Below are 21528 nucleotides of genomic sequence, written 5' to 3'. Positions count from 1 at the left end.
AATCGTCTCTCGTGTTGTGGAGGAGGATGTTTGCTATGATCAGTATGTTCCCTTGACAAAACTATTAGCTCTTCCCTGCTTCATTTTGTGCTCTAAGGCCAGACTTGCCTGTTATTCCAGGTTATTCCGTTATTATTCTCTTGACTTCCTACTTTTGCATTCCTGTTCCTATCCTGGGCTTTATACTATTTTTGCCATACATTTTACTTGGCCATACGTTAAAACCCCACAATACATTGCTATTTTGCCTTAAGCCTTCTATTATTTTTTAAAGAGATAATAGATGTTCTTTTTTTTTTCTCATTTTTCAGTCTTTTTCCTCTGTTTCATTTTGGATAGTTTCTATTGTTATAGTTTCAAGTTCATTAATCTTCTGCAGTGTCTGCTCTGCCTTTAATCCCATTCAGTTTATTTTTCACGTCAAGTGTTGTCATTTTAACCTCTAAATTAGATCTTTTAACAAAAATCTTTTGTGTCTCCTAAACATCTTCAATCTCTCCTATTTCCTTGAACATATGGAATACTGATATAACTTTTAATATCCTTGCTATCATCTTTTCATTTCTGAGCTTGCATTGCTTTTTATCATATCATGGGTCATATTTTCTTGCTTATTTGTGTGCCTGGTGATTGTGGCTTTTTGTTTTACCTCCTTGGATGCTGGGTATTTTTATATTTACTTGAGCTTTATTATGCAACATGATTAAATTACTTGAATCATTTTGATCCTTTCAGGTTTGTGGCCTGAGCTCTGTTAGACAGGATCAGAGCAGCGTTTAGTCTAAGGCTAGTTTATCCCCACTATTGATGCAAAATCTTTTGAGTACTTTACCCATTGCCCTCTGAATTGTCAGGTTTCCCATGCTGGTTGGTGAGAAGAAGAGCTATTCCTGGCCAGTGTGAGCTGTAGGGTTTGCTTCCTCTCTAATTAGAGTCTCATCCTTCTTCGTGGTTCTGTCCTGGCCCCAGTAGTTTCCTCACAAATGTGATGATCTCAGATGGAGACTTCTCTGTCTACAGCTCTGCTCTCCAGTCTTTTACCCTGCAAATTCTGACTGCCTCCGCGTCTCTGGACTTGCAGCTCTTTCACCTTAGAGTGACTGTGCCTAACTTCCCCTCCCTGCACTGTCACCTGAGAGCATCTCTCCAGACAGTAAGCTGGGACAATCCTTGGGCTCACTTCACTTTCCACCCCCATCTCCCAAGGATCACTGTCCTTCATTGTGGTCACTGTCCAGTATCTTGAAAACTGCCATTTCATACAGTTTCTCTAGTTTTCTAGTTTCAGATAGAGTAAATTTAGTCCTGGTTGGTATATCCATTTTACAAACTAGAAAATTGAAGGTCTGAAACACTAAGTAGCTGTGAGCTATTAGTGGAGCCAGAACTGGAATCTAGGCATTATAAGGCATTATACACCAAGACCTGGTGCTTTTCCCACAATGTCGTGCTGCCTTTTCTAAGTAGCAATTTCCTTATGTAATTGAAGTTTACCCCTTTAAGCCTTAAAGTTTAAGCTAAGCCATTTTTTGTTGGAAAAAATTAAAAAATGATTAAGTATTCCCTGCCTTCTTAAACCTCTTCCAAGGTGGCGCTAGTGGTAAAGAACCCACCTGCCAATGCAGAAGACCCAAGAGGTTCTGGTTCGATTCCTGGGTTGGGAAGATCTCCTGGAAAAGGGCATAGCAACCCACTCCAGTATTCATGCCCGGAGAATCCCATGGACAGAGGAGCCTTCTTAAAAAGAGCATTTTGAACATATTTGAATCTCTACATTATTAATATTAGTTACAATTTTCTGTCATGGTTATCAACCCTATCCGACCTAAGCAATCCCTTTTTAATGAAATAGTTAATTGGTTTAATAGTTAATCCCTTTTATCCTGAAGCATCTGGACCCTTGACAATCACCAGGCTGGGACTGCTGCACTTGCTGCAATTGTGATGGGCAAAGAAGTGCTAGCAGGTCCCTCACTTCCCCGACTGTACTAAAATGGCCCTCCTCTCCCTGCTGATGAGGGTCAGTTACCCCTGTGTTCAGGTCCCTGGACACAGAGTTCAAAGTGCCCTGGGGGGCAGCCATAGCTTATAGTTGAATGGACTCTCGCTGTGGGCCCTGGCAAGTGTAACCCTCTTGAGAAGTAGGACCTTCAACCCCGTAGGGCCCAGCTTTGTGAGGACAGCAAGGGTAACCCCACCACCACCACTGTGAGTCATGGGGAGTAACAGTGAATGGGGCTACTCTTGCTTCTATCCCTTGGTTCCTAGACCCACATATTATTGAGAAAGAAGCATCATGAGAGGTCCCTCATTTAACGCATATCCCACATTCTGAAAAATGGCAGTGCAGTCTTTTAGTGTATTGACTCTGAATACTATGAGTTGGTGCTTCACTTGTGCCTTCAAAAGGTACTTCTGGTGTTCTGTGAGGCTGGCTGCTTCTGGCTGGTGCAGGATGTAACATATAATATAACTAGTGGGTTCCATGGTAATGGGCTCACTCCCACACTTACTTTGCCGTAAAGTGTGTTTCCTGGTTGGATGCTATGTTATATAGGATACTTGTGGATTGCGGAGTCTATATAGATAGTAGTGCTGGCTGAGGCTCTGCAAACAGGGAACACAAGCCCTTACCTAGAAGAGCTATCCATCCCTGTGAGGAACAAATTGCTGGCCCTTTTGGGATGAAGGGAGTCTGAAGTACTTGATTTGCCACCAAGTAGCCAGTTGGTCTCTCTGAGGATTAGTGCCTATCGCTGACAGGTTAGCCATTTCAGAGGCAAGAGTAGCTAGACTGACCTTGGTAATCTATATGCACGTTAGGGAATGCAGTGGATTCCCATCCCCCAGATCTTCCCTCCACCACTCTGACTCAGCTCTCTGCCCTTAGGAGGCTGACCTCTTTGTCACCGCATCATCTGGGCTCCCCTGCCCTGTAGGTTTGATCACTGGGAGGCCCAGCAGATCAGAGAGTAAGAGGAGAGATTATCTCCTAGCTTCTTATCTTCCAAGTCTTGGTTTTGCAGACCTGTCAAAGGACACACCTCCTCTTGAGCAGACCTTTGTTTAGCTCTGAGCATTCACAGGATTCCAACAACAGTTCCCTCTTCTCACTTCAGCGAGAAATAGTCATGGCCTCCAACTGTTTATACTCCAGAATGCTTCTTTCACATCCCCTGTCGGCTTCACTTAATCTGCCCCACCATATAAACAGTCTCTACAATCAAACTATCTTCAGTTTGAATACTGTCTCTTCCTTCCAGGGTCCTAACTGACATAAGATAGAGTATTTTCTTCCTTACCTTTTAAAATGATGTGTAGACAGTAAACATATTTTCACCTTTCCTTAATTCACTTGACAAATATTTGCCAGATCCTGCACTGTTCTTTGAGAAAACAGTGGCGAACAAGACAAAGGGGCAACTTTGTCTTGTTAATAGAGGTAACTTCAAACAGTGATAAATGATTCCCCTGAGTAATCCTTCTGAAGACTGTGAGTGAAGCTTCCTTAGATTGGACAATGTGGATAGGTCTTTCGGAGATAATAAGGTTTAAGGACCTGAGGACCTTATCCTAAAGGAGGAGCTTGCTCAAAGATCCTAGAGCAGGGTATTCCAGAAAGTGAGGCAGTAGGCAAGGACAAAGGCCAAAGGAACCAATGAGCTTGGCTTTTTTGATACACAGAAGCTTCTGGAATATAGTGAACAATACATGCAGGTGATGGGCAATTTGCCTATGTGTTTGTAGCAAGAACGAAGTGCCAACTTATAATATGGTGTTGACCTCTTTTCAAAGAAGACAGTCCAGTTTGCTGAGCAAATACTTTTCAGGCTACTTATTGGGCATATACTAGATTTTAGCAAGACCTCTGTCGAACGACTCAACTGTAACCCCAAGTCACCTAAGGTCACAGCTATGAAGTTGCAGGGGTGAGGTGCCAACCATTTTTGTTTTACTCCAATCTCAGAGGTACTTTTCTCCTCCAAGTTAAGGGAGTAAGGAGGAACATGTCAGCTGAAGGTCCTCAGCAGTTTTAAGAGCTTTGTAATGTGTCCAAAGAAGCTAATAAATCCGAAGATACCCAGAGAGGGAGCAGGAAGATACAGAGGTCCTTTTTTTGTTTTTTTCCAAAAACCACTGTGTATTTGCCCAAATTACAAAGATCCAAGTTAGTCTGTTGTTTTTATTTGAGTATTACTGGAGTCAGTGGGAGACTATGTAGGACCCATTTTAGGATATAATATGCCAAGTAGGAATTTGAGCCAGCAGAGAATGCGCCTGACTTCAGTCTTGCCCCCCTTTCTTAAAAAAGACTGTTCCAGCGGCTTGGTTATCATTCAGGTTTTCCTACTTTAACCACGTGTTAAATAATATACAGAATCACAGTATGGCTTAAATGTGGTACATATTAGATGATTATTTTTGGCCATATTGTGTTTCCATTGGGCTTCACTGGTGGCTCAGATAGTAAAAAATCTGCCAGCAATGCTGGAGACTTGGGTTCAATCCCTGGGTTGGGAAGAACCCCTGGAGAAGGACATGGCAACCCACGCCAGTATTCTTGCCTGGAGAACTCCATGGACAGAGGAACCTGGTGGGCTACCAGTCCGTGGGACCGCAGAGGCGGACACGACTGAGCGACTAACGCGTTCTTGTGCTTCCATTACAGAATGAAGCTATCAGCTCATCAAAAGTTGGAATTCTTTTCCCCTATCTTTTGCACTTGTTAAAAGTCTCAATTTTCTCAAAGGAAAGCCTTTACCTAGGTCAGTAATTGTAAGCCTTATTACAATGGTCTGGCACATAATAAATGGTGAGGGTATTAAAGATTCTTAGACTCACTCCTCCGCCAGACGCAATCCCGATTAACTGCGTCTGTGTGAATGCACAAGAGGTCCCTTTCCGCCACCAAACGGCGCTAGGACACCATCCAGAAACGATTCACCAAGTTAGCCCTAGGGTTTAAAGTTTTGAACTCTTTAAAAAAGTGTCAGATAGGTTAATTCACAAGTTGAGGGGAATCTTCCCAAGAAATTAGTGATGACGCAGCCAGCGGTGGGCTGCTGAAGGCGCTCTCAGCCTCCGGGTGCATCTCAGACCTCTTGGAATTTTGCAGCTGGAACTCGGGCTGGGGAGTCGCAGACGTGCGGGAGCGGCAGTGGGTGCAGCCCGACGGCGAGAGCAGGTAAGGGCAGAGGTGCGTGCTGAGCGCCCTGGGCTCGCCGGGCGCGCTCGGGGGGTGCTCGGAGTAGCGGGCTTCCTTCCCGCCCCCGCCCCCTCGCCGCGCCGGGCCGCCGGGGCCGCTCCTCCCCTGGGTGGGTCCCGGCTCCTTTTCTGGCAGGGTCTATTTGCATAGAGGAAACTGCCCAAAGTGGCCGCTGTGGAGGAGCTGGCAGCGGGGAAGGGGGTGTGCGCCGCGGTCCAGCAGCTGCCCAGAGGCCGCGTCCCGCGCCCGGCCGACCTCGTGCCTCGGGCTCTCCCGACAGTTCCCACACGCTCAGCCCGCGTCCCCGGGCTCTGTGCACCGCCGGTTCCGAGAGCTCACGCCTGACGAACGCGCCATGAGTCCAGGCCGGCGCGCCTGCGAGGACGAGCGGAACGGAGAGCCGGCTGGCGGCGGCGGCGGCGGCGGACCGGTGAGCCCGGCGACTGGAGCGCGGGCCTGGGCGGTGAGCGCGCTGTGCCTGCTGCTCTCCGCGAGTTCGGCGGTCGCCTGCCTGCTGCTGGGCGTCCAGGCGGCCGCGCTGCAGGGCCGGGTGGCGGCCCTCGAGGAAGAGCGGGAGCTGCTGTGGCGCGCGGGGACCCCCGACGCCTTGGCCGCCTGGGCCGAGCCGCGGCTGGAGCGCCTGTTGCGTGAGGTAGGGCGCGGCGTGCCGGCCGGGAGCCGTGGCGCTGGGGAGGGGTCGCCCGCCAGCGGTGAGCGCCCGAGTGCGTCCCGGCAGGCTGCACGGGGAAGGGTCGGAGGCGACCGAGGCTGGGGTGCAGGCGGCCGAGTGATCGGTCCTACAGTTCCCGCCCCAGCCTCAGGGTCGGCTTGCGGGAAAAACAAGCTTAGAAGGACTGTTTCGGGGACAAGCAGGGGGAGGAAGAGGAAAGACTGCGGACTTTGAAGTAACAGATCTAGGGGCGAGTTTCCACGGGTGTGCGCGCTTGGACCGATGGCTTCCCGTCTGCGTTAAGCGCCTGCCCTCTTACCTGTGCCGGGATAATGAAGATGTCTGGTGACTCTTGTCACTGGTAGCAGCTGCTGTCCCCAGCGCTGATATATTTGCAGAGGTGTGGGGCCTCCAGCAGACCAGAGGTCTCCTGGTGGCGGGAAACCTGTGTCAGACCCGGGCCAGGGTCCTTGGAGGGACATGGTCAATTCAGCCTGCCCTGTCCACCCTCTGACCCGTCAGCAAAGTGTTTCGGAGCAGCTCCATCTTGGGGGTGCTGTGCTGTGCCTGGGGCTCCTTGAGCTCTGTGCGCACTCAGCGCAATGGAGACTTGTGGGGACGCCAGCCTCAGCTTGGCAGGGTGGGAGGAAGGAAAAACAGGGCCAGAAAACCCAGATTCTAGTTTGGGTTGACTCCATCTGGGCGATGCCACCTGGGCATTGTGGACACAGCAGATCTTGAGTTTCCTTGCTAGAAGTATGATATGAGATTCTGTGACACTTCTGTTAGGGTTGCTGCTATACTCTTCAAAGCAGAAGTCACATTTGGGACTTCAAACTTGCACCCATCATGTTGATCAAAACCACCTTCTGTGCAGCGGGGCACCTCCCAAAAGAATGGTGGTGATAGACTGGCTGGCGCACCCCTGGCTGTGCTGTCTTCCGTTGCCCGAGCCAGCCTCTACTTCCTAGGAAAGGCAGCTAACCGGATATCCCCAGCATACTCCCCAAAGTGTTAGTTGCTCAGCCCTGTCCCACTCTTTGTGACCCCATGGACTGTAGCCTGCTAGGTTCCTCTGTCCTTGAGATTTCCCAGTCAAGAATACTGAAGTGGGTTGCCATGTCTTTCTCCAGGGCATCTTACCCACCCAGGGATCAAACCCTGGTCTCCCACATTGCAGGCAGATTCTTTACCATCTGAGCCACCGAGGAAGCCCTCAAAGGACATCCTTAACTATAGTGTGAAAAGCACTACAAAGTTTCAAGGTAGAGGAGAGGAAGGGTAGGCTTGTTACTGTGGAGTCCCCTGAATTGTGCTCAGCTGTGATCTTTATTAATGAGCTGTGTATCCATTGTTGAGTTGATTCGAGTTCTTTAAAGAGAGCGGGAGAAGACTGCAGCATGCCTTCTTGATCACCATACCTATTTCTTAGTCATTTTAAGCCAGTATTACATCTCTTCTAGCTTGGTTTTGGACAAAATTGCTCCTTCATGAAATGATTTTCTACGTTTCTCCTGAAAGTGCCTGTAGACTTCAGAAATCTTTCTGGAGCACTGCTGGCAACTCCTGGCGTTGGTTTCATAGTTGCAGCCCATTATCTTTTAGCAAATCCTTAGAGACCAGGGTTTTGAACTGATTTATGGAAGGCTAGTAAAATTTCTACCTGTTAATGCAATAATCATGGCTGTTCTTTCGAATAGGGGGCCCCTCTCACTTAGTAAAAAATAAGCTATTAAGTTTGATTGAGTACATCAGAAATCCCGGTAAAACTTTTTATGAGGAACTTGCAAATTCTGTCCATTCCAACAGGGAGGAGGGTCCTAGGAAAGCAGCCACCGCTGAGAAGTGTGGATTCTTAAGTCCTGAACTACACAGATCATAGGAAAGACTGTAGTTGTTCCATCCTGCTTCCAAGGAGTTATGGGCAGAGTATTCCATCTCTGCCTCTCTCCACCACCACCCCCTTTTCTCTTCTTCAATAGTAAGGTGAAGGAAAAATTTCAAATCCTGGGATTTTCCGTTGAAATTTGCTATTCCATTCTGCAGGCTATGCCTTTAGTATAGGACACATCTCAACTAACCAGACTTGATGTGGAGGAGTCTCTACTTGGAGCATCTGAGATGCCATACTACGAGTGTAGTCGGGGTTGAGCTTCTGGCTGTTTGTGTGTCCCTGTGAAACGGGATCTCTTTCCCAGGGCACCAGGCTATTCCTTCTAGCCATTCTTCTCACAGATGTCGCTGGATGGGAAATGTACACAGCCTGGACAGTGACCCTGAGAGCCCCTGGCTGAGATGAGGGGACTGTGGGAAGTGCATAGTGGGAGTTGGTAATTGGCTTTAAATAGATCTGAATATAACTTAAAAAAAAAAAACTGTTCAATATGAAGGACAAATAAATGATGAACTGAAAAATCTCTTAAAGAAAGCACATTTGTACTTGAATATGTTTTTCAGTTCTAATTGTTCTCAGGAAGCATCCTTTCAGCCTGTGCTGAAGTGGTTGTGTATGTGAGGGTGCCTGCAGCTTGTCCTTTTACCAACAAGCTTGTTTTCAGAGAAGAGAAATCCTTGCCAACTATACACAACTTTCATGTCAGAAAAATAAAAATAAGCCGCCAAAGCCACTGTTAACATGGAACCCACTGTCTTTGTTCCCTTGGGAACGGAACCCTGAAATAACTTCTTTGGGACTGATTGATGTGCCTGATAACATAAATACAGAAGCTACAAAAAAGAATATTCATGATAACTCATGATTATTAAAGACCCTTCCCATGGTATGAAATAAATGGTTTTCAGAAAATAAGCAAGACTTTGGAGCAAGAGTCCTTAACAGTGTATCTTCAGTATGACCCCAAAATATAAATGCAAAACAAGCATCTGATATGATGCTTTTTAAGTGCTTTAAATAGCTTGCCTCAGTAATCAAACCGTCCCATTAGTTATACCTAAAGTATTACAAAAGCTTAAATTTTAGAGTAAATAAAACAGCTGCTGCTATACCACAGTAAAAATCTTAATGCAAGGATTAAAGAAACATTTAGTATTACAAGAAACTATTCCCAGCTTACAATGGATTTGTTGTTGGCTCTTGGTCTTCCCTTGTCCAGACCAATCAGTTTGAGAATAAGAAAAACCCAAAGACTCAGGGTAAAATTCAAGCCCTTTCCTTCACTACCCTCAACTATATATATATATATTAGTAAAGTTAGCATAAAACCCAGAATCAAATGGAGCTTTTTGGCCTCTGTGGCAGCTTATCACTTGTCAGGATTGCTCTGTGGTACACACTTAAAAATGCCAGTTTTTAAATCCCATGGGTCAACTGGAAATGGTATATAAATCATAGCTACATTTATTTCCTTGACATTTCCTGGTTTCCAAACCAAAAAAAGTTTCTTTCCACTTACTTCCTGGCATGTTCATTTTATCTCTCCACTTTTTTTTTTTTCCCCTTTTTGCAACAGTTTAGGAGAGCTTTATAATAACAGCAGCTTGTTTAGAACAAGCCAACTGTCAGGGTATTCCTTTCACAAAAATATTTTGAAATTGTTGAACTGGACTTTTATACATTGGCTTTAAAGATTTACAGCATCACTCCTGAAGTTGGGGATCTATAAGCTGAATGAATTTATACCAGCAGGCCGAGAAGGGTAGATGATAAATGGGATTTCAGTCCCACAATTTACTAGTCCTGGCATCTAACCTCTTCAACTTCCTGAGCTCCAGCTTCCTCTTTCCTAATATGATGGCCACAACTACCTATGCAGTGATGCGCAAATAAGGTAATGTAAAGTGTTGGTCAGTAAGCCTTTTGATGGCAAGTACCAGAATACCCTTGTGGCTCAGCTGGTAAAGAATCCGCCTGCGATGAGGGAGACCTGGGTTTGATCCCTGGGTTGGGAAGATCCCCTGGAGAAGGGAAAGGCTACCCACTACGGTATTCTGGCTGGAGAATTCCATGGACTGTATAGTCCATGGGGGTCGAAAGGAGCTGGACATGACTGAGCGACTTTCACTTTCACCAAAATACCGAAGTGTGATCCCTTAAATAATACAGTTGTTGAATTCGCTTGCATAACCAGAGGAGCCTGAAAGTCAGGCTTCAGACCTTGGGTCAGTTCCATGACCTGGCCATGCCTGGGTTCTAGGTTATTATCTGCCATTCTCTTGGCCTTTCTTCATGGTCACAAGATGGCTGCTGCAGCCCCAAGCATGTGTCTTCACAAAAGAACAGCCAAGGTAGAAGGGAAGAGAGCAAGAAAAAGCCATCTTCTCAAGAGACTTTCTCCTTTATTTGAGTCAGGGAAATTTCCTTATAGCCACCAGCCAGAATCGGGACCAGTGACCACCATCATCCTGTCAAGGGTAATGGGGTTGCCACAGGAGACTTTGGCCAAGTTTGGTACATCCTCTGAGTCTGGGCATGTTGCCAGTGGAAGAAAATTGTAGCTTTGTGTGGAAGGGAGCCTAGGACTGGCGATTAGGGAGCAACTAACAGTGGCAGGTGGGTGCTCTAGACTGTTGCCCTAGAGGAGGACAAGAGTGGGGGTAGGGGAGGGGAAAGTCATCAAACTGCGGTACCGCAGTTTTCGTAACCATGTCCTCTTCACTGCTGCACACTTTGGGAACACTCTCCAGCCGCAAAATTTCTGTTTCCTTCAAGGTCCTGCTTTCCAGCTCTGCCTCTAGCCATAGTCAAAGGCAAGGTTGATAGTTTGGGATTCTCTCTGGCACAGTCCTATGCTTTGTAGTTTGTGATCTTGAATCCTCAAGCGCCTGCTGTTCTGATCCCAAAATGACTGGCTGGAGTGGCTGGGGATGGCACTCTAGGGTCCTGCTTTCCAACTCTTTCCACATCATGGCACACACAAAAAATGATGACACCTGCACATTACCGGGCAGTTAGTGGAAGAGGTTCCTCGGGCTGGAGGGAACTGTCCTAGCAGCTCTGAGGACCGAGGAGATCAGTAAACCTGAATCCATATGTGGTGCCTTGTACCCATCAGGTATGCCCAGACAGCTCTGCTTCCCCTCCTCACCCCAACCCCAACTATAGGCCCCCTTAGTTTTTTTCAACATCCATATCTCACCATGACCTCCAGATCCCCTTCTAAAGTGTGTACAGTTACAATCATGGTCCCCAGAGCAGGATGTTTCTTTACCTTCACTGAGCATCATCTCATTAGGTTCCACCTTTCTAGTTGTCTTGGATCCTTATTCTATCAAATGGCAATGTGACAGGACCCTGACTCTCAATTAAAAAGGGAATTCATTGGCTGGAGTAACTGAAATGTCCAGGAAATGTCTGCTCAGGCACAGTAAGAGGTGCCTTGATTTTGTGTTTCTCTGTGTTGGCTCTGTATTTGTCAGAGATGCCCTTACTCTTCCCATGAAATGGCAGAGCAGCTGTCAGCAGCTCCAAGTCCATGTCCTCAGTGTTAGAGTTTCTCTTTCCCAATAGTTCCCCTGAATCACTCCAGTGGTCAATATGGTTTGCCTGAACTGGTCACTGAGATGAGCCAGGCAGCCTCTCTGATCACAGGGTCTGGGGGTGGGGGGATGGGATGTGCACCCGTGCACATCTGTGTATACTCCACTGGAGCTGAAAGGACTGGGGGTGGAGGATGGTCCCTAAAGGACAATTTGGAGTGTTGTTATTAGAAGAAGAGGAAGAAGGCATGGGGCCAGTCAGATCAAGTAGATGATCATCCAAGGAATAACAAGAGAGGGGCTTGGGCAACAAGCTGGAGCCACATACTGGAGAAATTCTTCCTCAATTACTTGACATCCAGCTAAAGGATTTTCGATCAAATGGGATAGGCTGTAGGTTGGTAGTTATTTGTTCTGTAGGTGTTTATGTATATTGATAAATTGGGGTTTATCTATGGTTGTATCAAAATCTGTGTATCTCTGAATATAGTATGCTTACAAAATGTGAGCTTAACAAGTTATAGGATAACTTTAAATCTTAAAACTTCCCCCACAACAGCATCATGAGTTTTGGAAGGCAGAGGTTATTGTCCTTGTTTTACAAGGGAGGAATGTCACTGAGAGGAAGGCCAGGACCTGTTCTGGGCACACCGGCCAGGCCTAGGCTCTCTTAGGGCAGCAGAAGTCTTTGGCAGGAGGAGTGATGAGGGAGGGTGCATCTTCTCCGCCCTTGGTATGAGGTTCATGTCCAGCTGAGGGCAGTCAGGACCACCTGCTCCCAGGGCCCACCTTCCTCAGCCCACTTCCATCCGCTTCCCAGGGAGTATTCTTCCCATAGGAGTGTACATGTGAGGAAGGAGGCTGCTCTCTGTCCTGGTTGAGGAGTGTTGGGGTGCCCTGAGTCTCGGTGACCTGGAGCAGTGAGGCCAGGAGGTTGCTCAGCTTTGCCTGGTGCTGTGGGTGATGGTGGCCTTGAGGGGCCTGAGTCTGAAGAGGAGGTACTCTGGACAAGAAATCAGAAGTCCAGTGTCTTTCATATGTTCAAGCTGCTGTTACAAAACTGGATGGCTTAAACAACAGATACTTATTTCTCACAGTTGCGGAGGCTAGGAAGTCCAGAATCAAGGTATCAGCAGGTTTGGTGTCTGGTGAGGACCTGCTTCCTGGTTCATAGATAGCTGTCTTCTCACTTTGTCCTCTTAGGGCAGACAGAAGGGCTGAGGGAGCTCTCTAGGGTCTCTTTTTTTGTTGTTTTTCGGTCGATAAGTTGTGTCTGACTCTTTGCAACCCTGTAGACTGTAGCCCTTGCTTGCAAGGTCCAATGCTGTAAAGAGCAATATTGCTTAGGAACCTGGAATGTTAGGTCCATGAATCAAGGCAAATTGGAAGTGATCAAACAGGAGATGGCAAGAGTGAATGTCGGCATTCTAGGAATCAGCGAACTAAAATGGACTGGAATGGGTGAATTTAACTCAGATGACCATTATACCTACTACTGTGGGCAGGAATCCCTTAGAAGAAATGGAATAGCCATCATAGTCAACAAAAGAGTCCAAAATGCAGTACTTGGATGCAATCTCAAAAACGACAGAATGATCTCTGTTCGTTTCTAAGGCAAACCATTCAATATCACAGTAATCCAAGCCTATGCCCCAACCAGTAATGCTGAAGAAGCCGAAGTTGAACGGTTCTATGAAGACCTACAAAACCTTTTAGAACTAACACCCAAAAAAGATGTCCTTTTCATTATGGGGGACTGGAATGCAAAAGTAGTATGTCAAGAAACACCTAGAGTAACAGGCAAATTTGGCCTTGGAGTACAGAATGAAGCGGGGCAAAGGCTAATAGAGTTTTGCCAAGAGAACACACTGGTCATAGCAAACACCCTCTTCCAACAACACAAGAGAAGACTCTACACATGGACATCACCAGATGGGCAACACCGAAATCAGATTGATTATATTCTTTGCAGCCAAAGATAGAGAAGCTCTATACAGTCAGCAAAAACAAGGCCAGGAGTTGACTGTGGCTCAGATCATGAACTCCTTATTGCCAAATTCAGACCTAAACTGAAGAGAGTAGGGATAACCACTAGACCATTCAGGTATGACCTAAATCAAATCCCTTATGAATATACAGTGGAAGTGAGAAATAGATTTAAGGGACTAGATCTGATAGACAGAGAGCCTGATGAACTATGGACGGAGGTTTGTGACATTGTACAGGAGACAGGGATCAAGACAATCCCCATGGAAAAGAAATGCAAAAAGGCAAAATGGTTGTCTTAGGAGGCCTTACAAATAGCTGTGAAAAGAAGAGAAGCAAAAAGCAAAGGAGAAAAGGAAAGATATTCCCATTTGAATGCAGAGTTCCAAAGAATAGCCAGGAGAGATAAGAAAGCCTTCCTCAGCGATCAATGCAAAGAAATAGAGGAAAACAACAGAATGGGAAAGACTAGAGATCTCTTTAAGAAAATTAGAGATACCAAGGGAACATTTCATTCAAAAATGGGTTCAATAAAGGACAGAAATGGTATGGACCTAACAGAAGCAGAAGATATTAAGAAGAGGTGGCAAGAATATACAGAAGAACTGTACAAAAAAGATCTTCATGACCCAGATAATCACAATGGTATGATCACTCACCTAGAGCCAGACATCCTGGAATGTGAAGTCAAGTGGGTCTTAGAAAGCATCACTACGAACAAAGCTAGTGGATGTGATGGAATTCCAGTTGAGCTATTTCAAATCCTGAAAGATGATGCTGTGAAAGTGCTGCACTCAATATGCCAGCAAATTTGAAAAACTTAGCAGTGGCCACAGGACTGAAAAAGGTCCGTTTTCATTCCAATCCCTAAGAAAGGCAATCCCAAAGAATGCTCAGACTACTGCACAATTGCACTTATCTCACACGCTAGTAAAGTAATGCTCAAAATTCTCCAAGCCAGGCTTCAGCAATACATGAACCGAGAACTTCCAGATGTTCAAGCTGGTTTTAGAAAAGGCAGAGGAACCAGAGAGCAAATTGCCAATATCTGCTGGATCATCGAAAAAGCAAAAGAGTTCCAGAAAAACATCTATTTCTGCTTTATTGACTACGCCAAAGCCTTCGACTGTGTGGATCACAATAAACTGTGGAAAATTCTGTAGGAGATGGGAATACCAGATCACCTGACCTGCCTCTTGAGAAACCTGTATGCAGGTCAGGAAGCAACAGTTAGAACAGAACATGGAACAACAGACTGGTTCCAAATAGGAAAAAGAGTACGTCAAGGCTGTATATTGTCACCCTGCTTATTTAACTTCTATGCAGAGTACATCATGAGAAACGCTGGGCTGGAAGAAGCACAAGCTGGAATTGAGATTGCTGGGAGAAATATCAATAACCTCAGATATGCAGATGAAACCACCCTTATGGCAGAAAGTGAAGAGGAATTAAAAAGCCTCTTGATGAAAGTGAAAGAGGAGAGTTAAAAAGTTGGCTTAAAGCTCAACATTCAGAAAACCAAGATCATGGCATCTGGTCCCATCGCCTCATGGGAAATAGATGGGGAGACAGTGGAAACAGTGTCAGACTTTATTTTTGGGGGCTCCAAAATCACTGCAAATGGTGAGTGCAGCCATGAAATTAAAAGACGCTTACTCCTTGGAAGGAAAGTTATGACCAACCTAGATAGCATTTTAAAAAGCAGAGACATTACTTTGCCAACAAAGGTCCGTCTAGTCAAGGCTATGGTTTTTCCAGTGGTCATGTATGGATGTGAGAGTTGGACTGTGAAGAAAGCTGAGCACCGAAAACTTGATGCTTTTGAACTATGGTGTTGGAGAAGACTCTTGAGAGTCCCTTGGACTGCAAGGAGATCCAACCAGTCCGTCCTAAAGGAGATAAGTCCTGGGTGTTCATTGGAAGGACTGATGCTGAAGCTGAAACTCCAATACTTTGGCCACCTGATACGAAGAGTTGACTCATTTGAAAAGATCCTGATGCTGGGAGGGATTGGGGGCAGGAGGAGAAGGGGACGACAGAGGATGAGATGGCTGGATGGCATCACCGACTTGATGGGCATGAGTTTGAGTAAACTCCGGGAGTTTGTGATGGAAGGGAGGCCTGGCATGCTGTGATTCATGGGGTTGCAAAGAGTCGGACATGACTGAGCGACTGAACTGAACTGAACTGAGACTGTAGCCCACCAGGCTCCTCTGTCCATGGGATTCTCCAGGCAAGAATACTGCAGTGGGTGGCCATTTCCTACTCCAGGGGATCCTCCTGACTCAGGAATGGAAGCTGCATCTTCTGTATTGGCAGACTGATTCTTTACCACTGAGACACCTGGGATGCTGGTGTCTCTTTTATAAGCATACTAATTCCATTTGTAAGGGCTCCACTCCCATGTCCTAACCCCCTCTCAAAGCCCCCATCTCCTAATACCATCATATTGGGGATTAGGTTTCAACACATGAATTGCAGGGAGTGAGGGGCACAAACATTCAGTTTATAGCAGCCTCTACCACCTGCTGGCTGTGTGGCCCAGGCTGCTCCAGAATCTCAGTTCTCTACGCATGAGGTGGGGCTGAGAGCACTGCTCAAACTGTGGGGAGGGGCCATGGTGATTCAGGGAGAGAAGGGAGGGCTGGACAGAATATTTTGTGCAGCCCAGGGTGAGCTCTGAGCCTTGAATCTCACTGTTCTTACATGTCAAGGCCCCACAGAGCTTTGGTGTAATCCTGTACCTTCAGGGAGCCTTCTTTTTCACCACAGATTTCTACACATTTCCCCCTTTTCCCCTATAATTCTGACTCCTGACCCCCACTAGAAATTGTTAGGTATTGGTGGGAGATATGGTTCTTTCATACCCTTTTCTCTTTGCTCAGGAACTTCTCAACTCATCCTCCCTTAGGATGTTAGACCCAGTGTTGGGAATTAGCATGCTTGCTTGGCAACCCTTCCCCTTTCTCCTTTTTTAAAAAATTTAAATAACCAAGGTGTATGCTAGTCTAACATGGTTAATATTATTGATGATCCCACCACCCTAAAACAAGGACTATGTAACCTTTTGCGTGATTTTCTCCAGCCTTGTTTGGATGTACAGATTCATAGATCTCTAAGTGTGCACACCATTTACACCTTGCCTCTGTGTATTTCAACCTTTTTATCAAAAACGTTTTTCCAAGTGCTATGCAGTCCTTGTGGTCATGTTTCATGACCACATAGGATTTCATAGGTGGAATCTGCATCCCTCTATTAACACGACATCTAGGGCAGTTCACACCTTTGTTGGTACAGTACGGCTGATGGTTTTGTGGGGAAGACTTCTTACTTCTATTGTTTTTCATGATACAGAGCAACTGCCTAAAAAGGATCATTTTTAGGGCTTTGTATTTTGTCTTGATTTTGGAACATCCAAGTTTGTCCACGACATACATGTTTATCCTCCTATGGAATTCCCAAACTGTTAAATGATTTTGTTATATCAAATTTAAATCAAATTGTTAAATCAGGCTTTGAGTTTTAGGATGGGAAAAGTGGATTCAATCTCTCTTTCGGTTGAGCTTTTATGTCAGTTAGGTCTGTTGTTGAAAGCAAAAGCAAAAAGCAAATGATAAAGAAGTCTGAAAATAAGATTTGGAAGAACTCTGAAGATTTCATTTCAGAATTAGGCTCATTTGTTGATTTGGTGCAGAATCCTCCTTAAGCAGTTTTGTGGAGCCGAGCACTGCACTCCGTCTGCAATGCAATTTCTAGTTCTGTGAACAAATGTAACAGTGTCAACTTCTCCATAGGCCACACAGGACCTCCAGCTCTTCTCCAATAGATTTTCTTTATGTGTAGGATCAGGATTAATCTTTAACTGTTGACACAGGCATTTAGAAAGCAGCCCCTTCATCATTTCTGGAAACATATTTCAGTACTAAGCACCAACCATTGGGAGAAAAAAATAAGTTTGCAGATATAATTTTTAAAAAATACGATGTCTGCCCTACCAGATTTTATTTTATCTTATTATTTATTTTGGCTCAGATGATAAAGAATCCACCTGCAATGTGGAAGACCTAGGTTTGATCCCTGGGTCGGGAAGATCCCCGGAGGAGGGCATGGCAACCCACTCCAGTATTCTTGCCTGGAGAATCCCATGAACAGAGAAGCCTGGTGAGCTACAGTCTATGGGATTGCAAAGAGCTGGACACAACTGAGTGACTAAGCACAGATTATTTATTTTTGGCCATACTGCGTGACTTGTGGGATCTTAGTTCCCTGACCAGGATTGAACCCAGACCCTCAGTGATGAAAGCTCAGAGTCCTAACCACTGGACTGCCAGAGAATTCCTTGCAGATATAGTTTTAAAGAAAGGCATGTCTGTGTACTCCTGAGGCTACAGGGGAAATGGTTAAGGGCCTTCCGGTATACACCTTGGACCGAAGTTCACATATCTGTTCTTGTGGTATTTCTTTTTATTTTATTTATTTATTTTTTTTTTTTTCTTGTGGTATTTCTTAACAACCCCATCCCAACCCCTGCTAGACAGGCTTCACTCTCCCAGAAGGGGCAGTGACCAGCCCGAGGTGGGGCTGGCAGTGTACACCCAAGCCTGGATGACCTGACTGAGTCCCAGCTCTGCAGCCTCACGGCAGCCCCCCATGGAAACAGTACCTTAGCTTTTCCTGTCAGTGTGGACATCCTCTGCAGGTGTTTGATGTGTAGAGCGGCAGGGAATACTTCAGCTTTAAGCAGAACTGGGTTCACATCTGAGTTCTGCCATTTCCCAGCTGTGTTGTTGTTGTTTAGTCTCTGAGTTGTATCCAACTCTTTTGCAACCCCATGGACTGTAGCCCATCTGGCTCCTCTGTCCATGGGATTTCCCAGGCAAGAATATTGGAATGGGTTGCCATTTCCTTCTCCCGGGGCTCTTCCTGACCCAAGGATCAAACCAGCATGTCCTGCTGTGGCAGGCAGACACCTTACCACTGAGCCGCCAGGGAAGCCCCCCAGATGTGCAGACTTGGGTAAATGGTTGTTTTTCCAAACCTCAGCTTGCTCATCTACTAAATGGGGATTATTGTATTTGCCTCATAAGGTTTCTGTGGGGATTAAACCAGTTGATATGTCTGAAGAGCTCAACACATCATATACATCCTGAAAATGGTTCTTTTCGTTGGAATACTTTCTTTGACTGAATCCAGAAGGAATGTCTTTGTCTGCTAATTGAACAGGAGGTCCTGTGGTTACAAGCATGATCTTAAGATCTTTTTACCACTGGGGTTCTGCCATCCTGTTAAGGACACACAGAAGAGAAAAAGGTATCAACATGTCCAGTCTCTGAGTCAGTGATGTGAAATGTGACTTGGTTGTTGAAGAAAAGCAGACTGCATTAGTTTCATAGCCCCATTTTTTTTGTCTCTCATTTGAGCAAAATGAGATTTTTCCATTTAAATTAAAAATTTCAGTTTTTATCACAATAAAAATATAATGATTGATGAAAATTATTAGATGGATTTTCATTGTGAAAGGACTCTCAAGTAGCCAATAAGTTTGCTTTAATTAATTAGTTAGTTGCTTTAGTTAGTAAGTCTGCTTTCATGAATATGCAGTATGGCACAAGTACTCCAAATGCTCATGATTAAACCAATGAGTTAAGAGGCCTCACACATATCTGTTTCAATTCATATTGGTAAATGAGAAAACCTTTATTTTTCTGATGTAGCCACAAAATTGGAGACGCAGGAGTACCATCCAATAGGTAATGTGAACTTTTAAAACAGAATTTGCTTCCAACTTTATGTTGTGAAATAAATCATAAAGTAGTTGGAAAGAATTCTGGTGTTTTCAGAAGACAATTTAAATACATTGTATCGATACTTAACTAGGGCCTCCAAGGAGGATCATCATGCAAAAACCAGGGTCTGTCCATTTACTTAACTGTGCTTTTTTGTGTGATGTATGGGGTGTTAGCATCTTGTGTTCACACCCATCTTTTGGTTCAGATGAATGAAGGACAAGTTTACGCAGCACTGGGATTAGTGTGTGTGTGTGTGTGTGTGTGTGTGTGAGGGTGAGTGTGTGTGTGTGTGTGAGGGCGAGCCAGTGCAGACTGGGAGAGCCTGAGAGTGTGCATGCATATGGGTGTGTATGTGTGTATGAGCAAGTATGCACACATGTGAGCATGAGGCCTGTGTGTGTATACATGTGAGTACACATATGTACCTAAGTATGTACATGAATGTGAGTGTGTGCATGTGTGGGGGTATGTATGAGCGTGTGTATACACATATGCAGATGTTATGTTGTCTCACTGATCATGCCTACTACGCCAGTTTTCTTGCGATATCTCACTGTGCACACTGTTCGCTGAACCCAGGGTAGGCAAGGTGAGAACAGGGAAGCTGGAAGAAAACTCGAAGAGCCGTAGGAACTGCAGGCATGTTTATTTTCTCTGGGTTGGCAAAGCAGTCGTAGCAGCAGATATAACATGACCTCTCATAACATAACCTCTTCTAAAACAACATCCCCAGGGCTTTCCAGGTGGAACTTATATATGCTTACAGAACAAAAGTGGCCAAGCAAGTATCTCATATCACACGTGTAGTGCTATAAATCATCTCATCTGTTACATAATCATTATTCACAAAACACGGGGCAAGAGCAAGAGGATGTGGGGCGAGAGAGCCTGACCACGCCATCTTGGCTCATTTGCTTTTTTCCTACATATGTGTGCACGGGAGCTGGGAAGGAAGTGGGAAGGACGAGACCAACTTAACCTCTTGCCTCCCCACAGAAGTCGTCCCACCTGGAAGCCTGGCACAACTCAAGCCATTGCTTCAGAGCTGGGAGACCTGGGTTTGAGCCTGGAGCTACCTCTAAACTGACCACAGTGTCCTGGGACAAATTAGTCAACCTTTCCAAGCCTCAGCTTCCTCCTCTGGAAAAAGGGTGATGGTGTCTGCTTCACTACATTTCTAGGAGAATGCAGTAAGGCCCCTTCCCCGGACTTCCCTGGGTGGCGAGGGGCCAGCCCTGCCCTCCTTACCTACTCCCCGCATGGCTGATCCTGGCCACAGGGCTGCCAGGACTGCTAACATCAGTGTCACATCCTTCCTGGGGACAGTTCCTCCTCCTCCTTCCAGCTCCTGTGATGAAGCTCACACCTTAGGAGTGGCCAGGAATGAGTTGAGCCGGAAGGAGCACCATAGTATCCCTCACTCAGCCCAGCCAATCCAGGTTCTGCTGCGGATGTCTTCGTGGGCTTTTGTTTAATTAGTGCTCCCTGAGTCCATGCTCCAGACGGGTCTGGCTACTGATCATTCTGCCCATTCCTCTTCTTGAATATGCTCAAAGGTGTCTCCCTTCCCTCACCCCCATCAGCCCTCAGTGCCTCTCACGCCTGTGGGCTCCTAAGGTGAAAACGTCTCAATCTGCCTGGCAGTCAGTCCCTTTCAGCCTACTCACCGCCTCCTCTCACTGCAGTGCCCTTGGGGACAGTGAGGAAGTGGGGTGGGGTAGGGGCAGGGGTAAGTGAGGGGACCCCATCTGTTTTAGTGTACTGGGCGCTGCCCTAACAAATTACCACAGCCAGGGTGGCTGAAACAACAGATGTTTCTTTTTTCATCATTCTGAAGGCTAGAAGTCTGAGATCCACGTGTCAGCAGGCTAGTTCGTCCTGAGGCCTCTCTCCTTGGATGGCCATCTTCTCCCTGGTCCTCACACGGTCCTCCTTCTGTGTGTATATGTGTCTGAATCTCCTCTTCTTAAGAGGACACCGGTCATATTGGATCAGGGCCCACTATAATAACCTCATTTTAACTTATCTCTTTAAAAACCCCATCACAAATGCAGACACACTCTGAAGGACTGGGGGTTAGGACTGCAGCACATGAACTTTGGCAGGGGACATGATTCAACCCACCATCTAATTAGACTTAACACATCAAGAAATGCCAGATGTTCACTGTGGACAGGATCAAGAGGGCAGGGGTCAGCAAGAACAGGTGGAACCCAGTGTGGGGATTAAAGCAGGCCTGACATGGAGCTGGCCTGTGGTGTGGAGAAGGCTTGGAGGCCCCACATGGGAGCAGCCTGAGTGCTCTCTTCAACATGTCAGAAGCCATGATGGAGGGAATTCCCTGGTTCAGTGGCTAGGACTCCACATTCTCACTGCCAAGGGCCCAGGTTCGTTCCCTGGTTGGGGAACTAAAGACTCCACAAGTCACACAGTGTGGCTAG

The 21528-nt window shown here is 46.0% G+C and overlaps 1 protein-coding gene across 2 annotated transcripts in view; it reads left to right on the top strand.

The window, feature by feature from the left end:
* Positions 1-5365: 5365 nt before the first annotated feature.
* Positions 5366-21528, top strand: part of COL23A1 (collagen type XXIII alpha 1 chain) — a 382617-nt gene continuing 366454 nt past the window's right edge. For both annotated transcript variants that reach the window (XM_043912439.1, XM_043912438.1), the window contains exon 1: positions 5366-5858. In XM_043912439.1, the coding sequence (XP_043768374.1) occupies positions 5562-5858 (297 nt within the window). In that variant the 5' untranslated portion in view covers positions 5366-5561. The remainder of the gene's footprint in view (positions 5859-21528) is intronic.

This window comes from Cervus elaphus, chromosome 9 (assembly GCF_910594005.1).
Source record: "Cervus elaphus chromosome 9, mCerEla1.1, whole genome shotgun sequence".
Lineage (NCBI taxonomy): Eukaryota > Metazoa > Chordata > Mammalia > Artiodactyla > Cervidae > Cervus > Cervus elaphus.
Note: the sequence above shows the minus strand (reverse complement) of the source record. Positions and strands in the feature narration are given on the sequence as shown.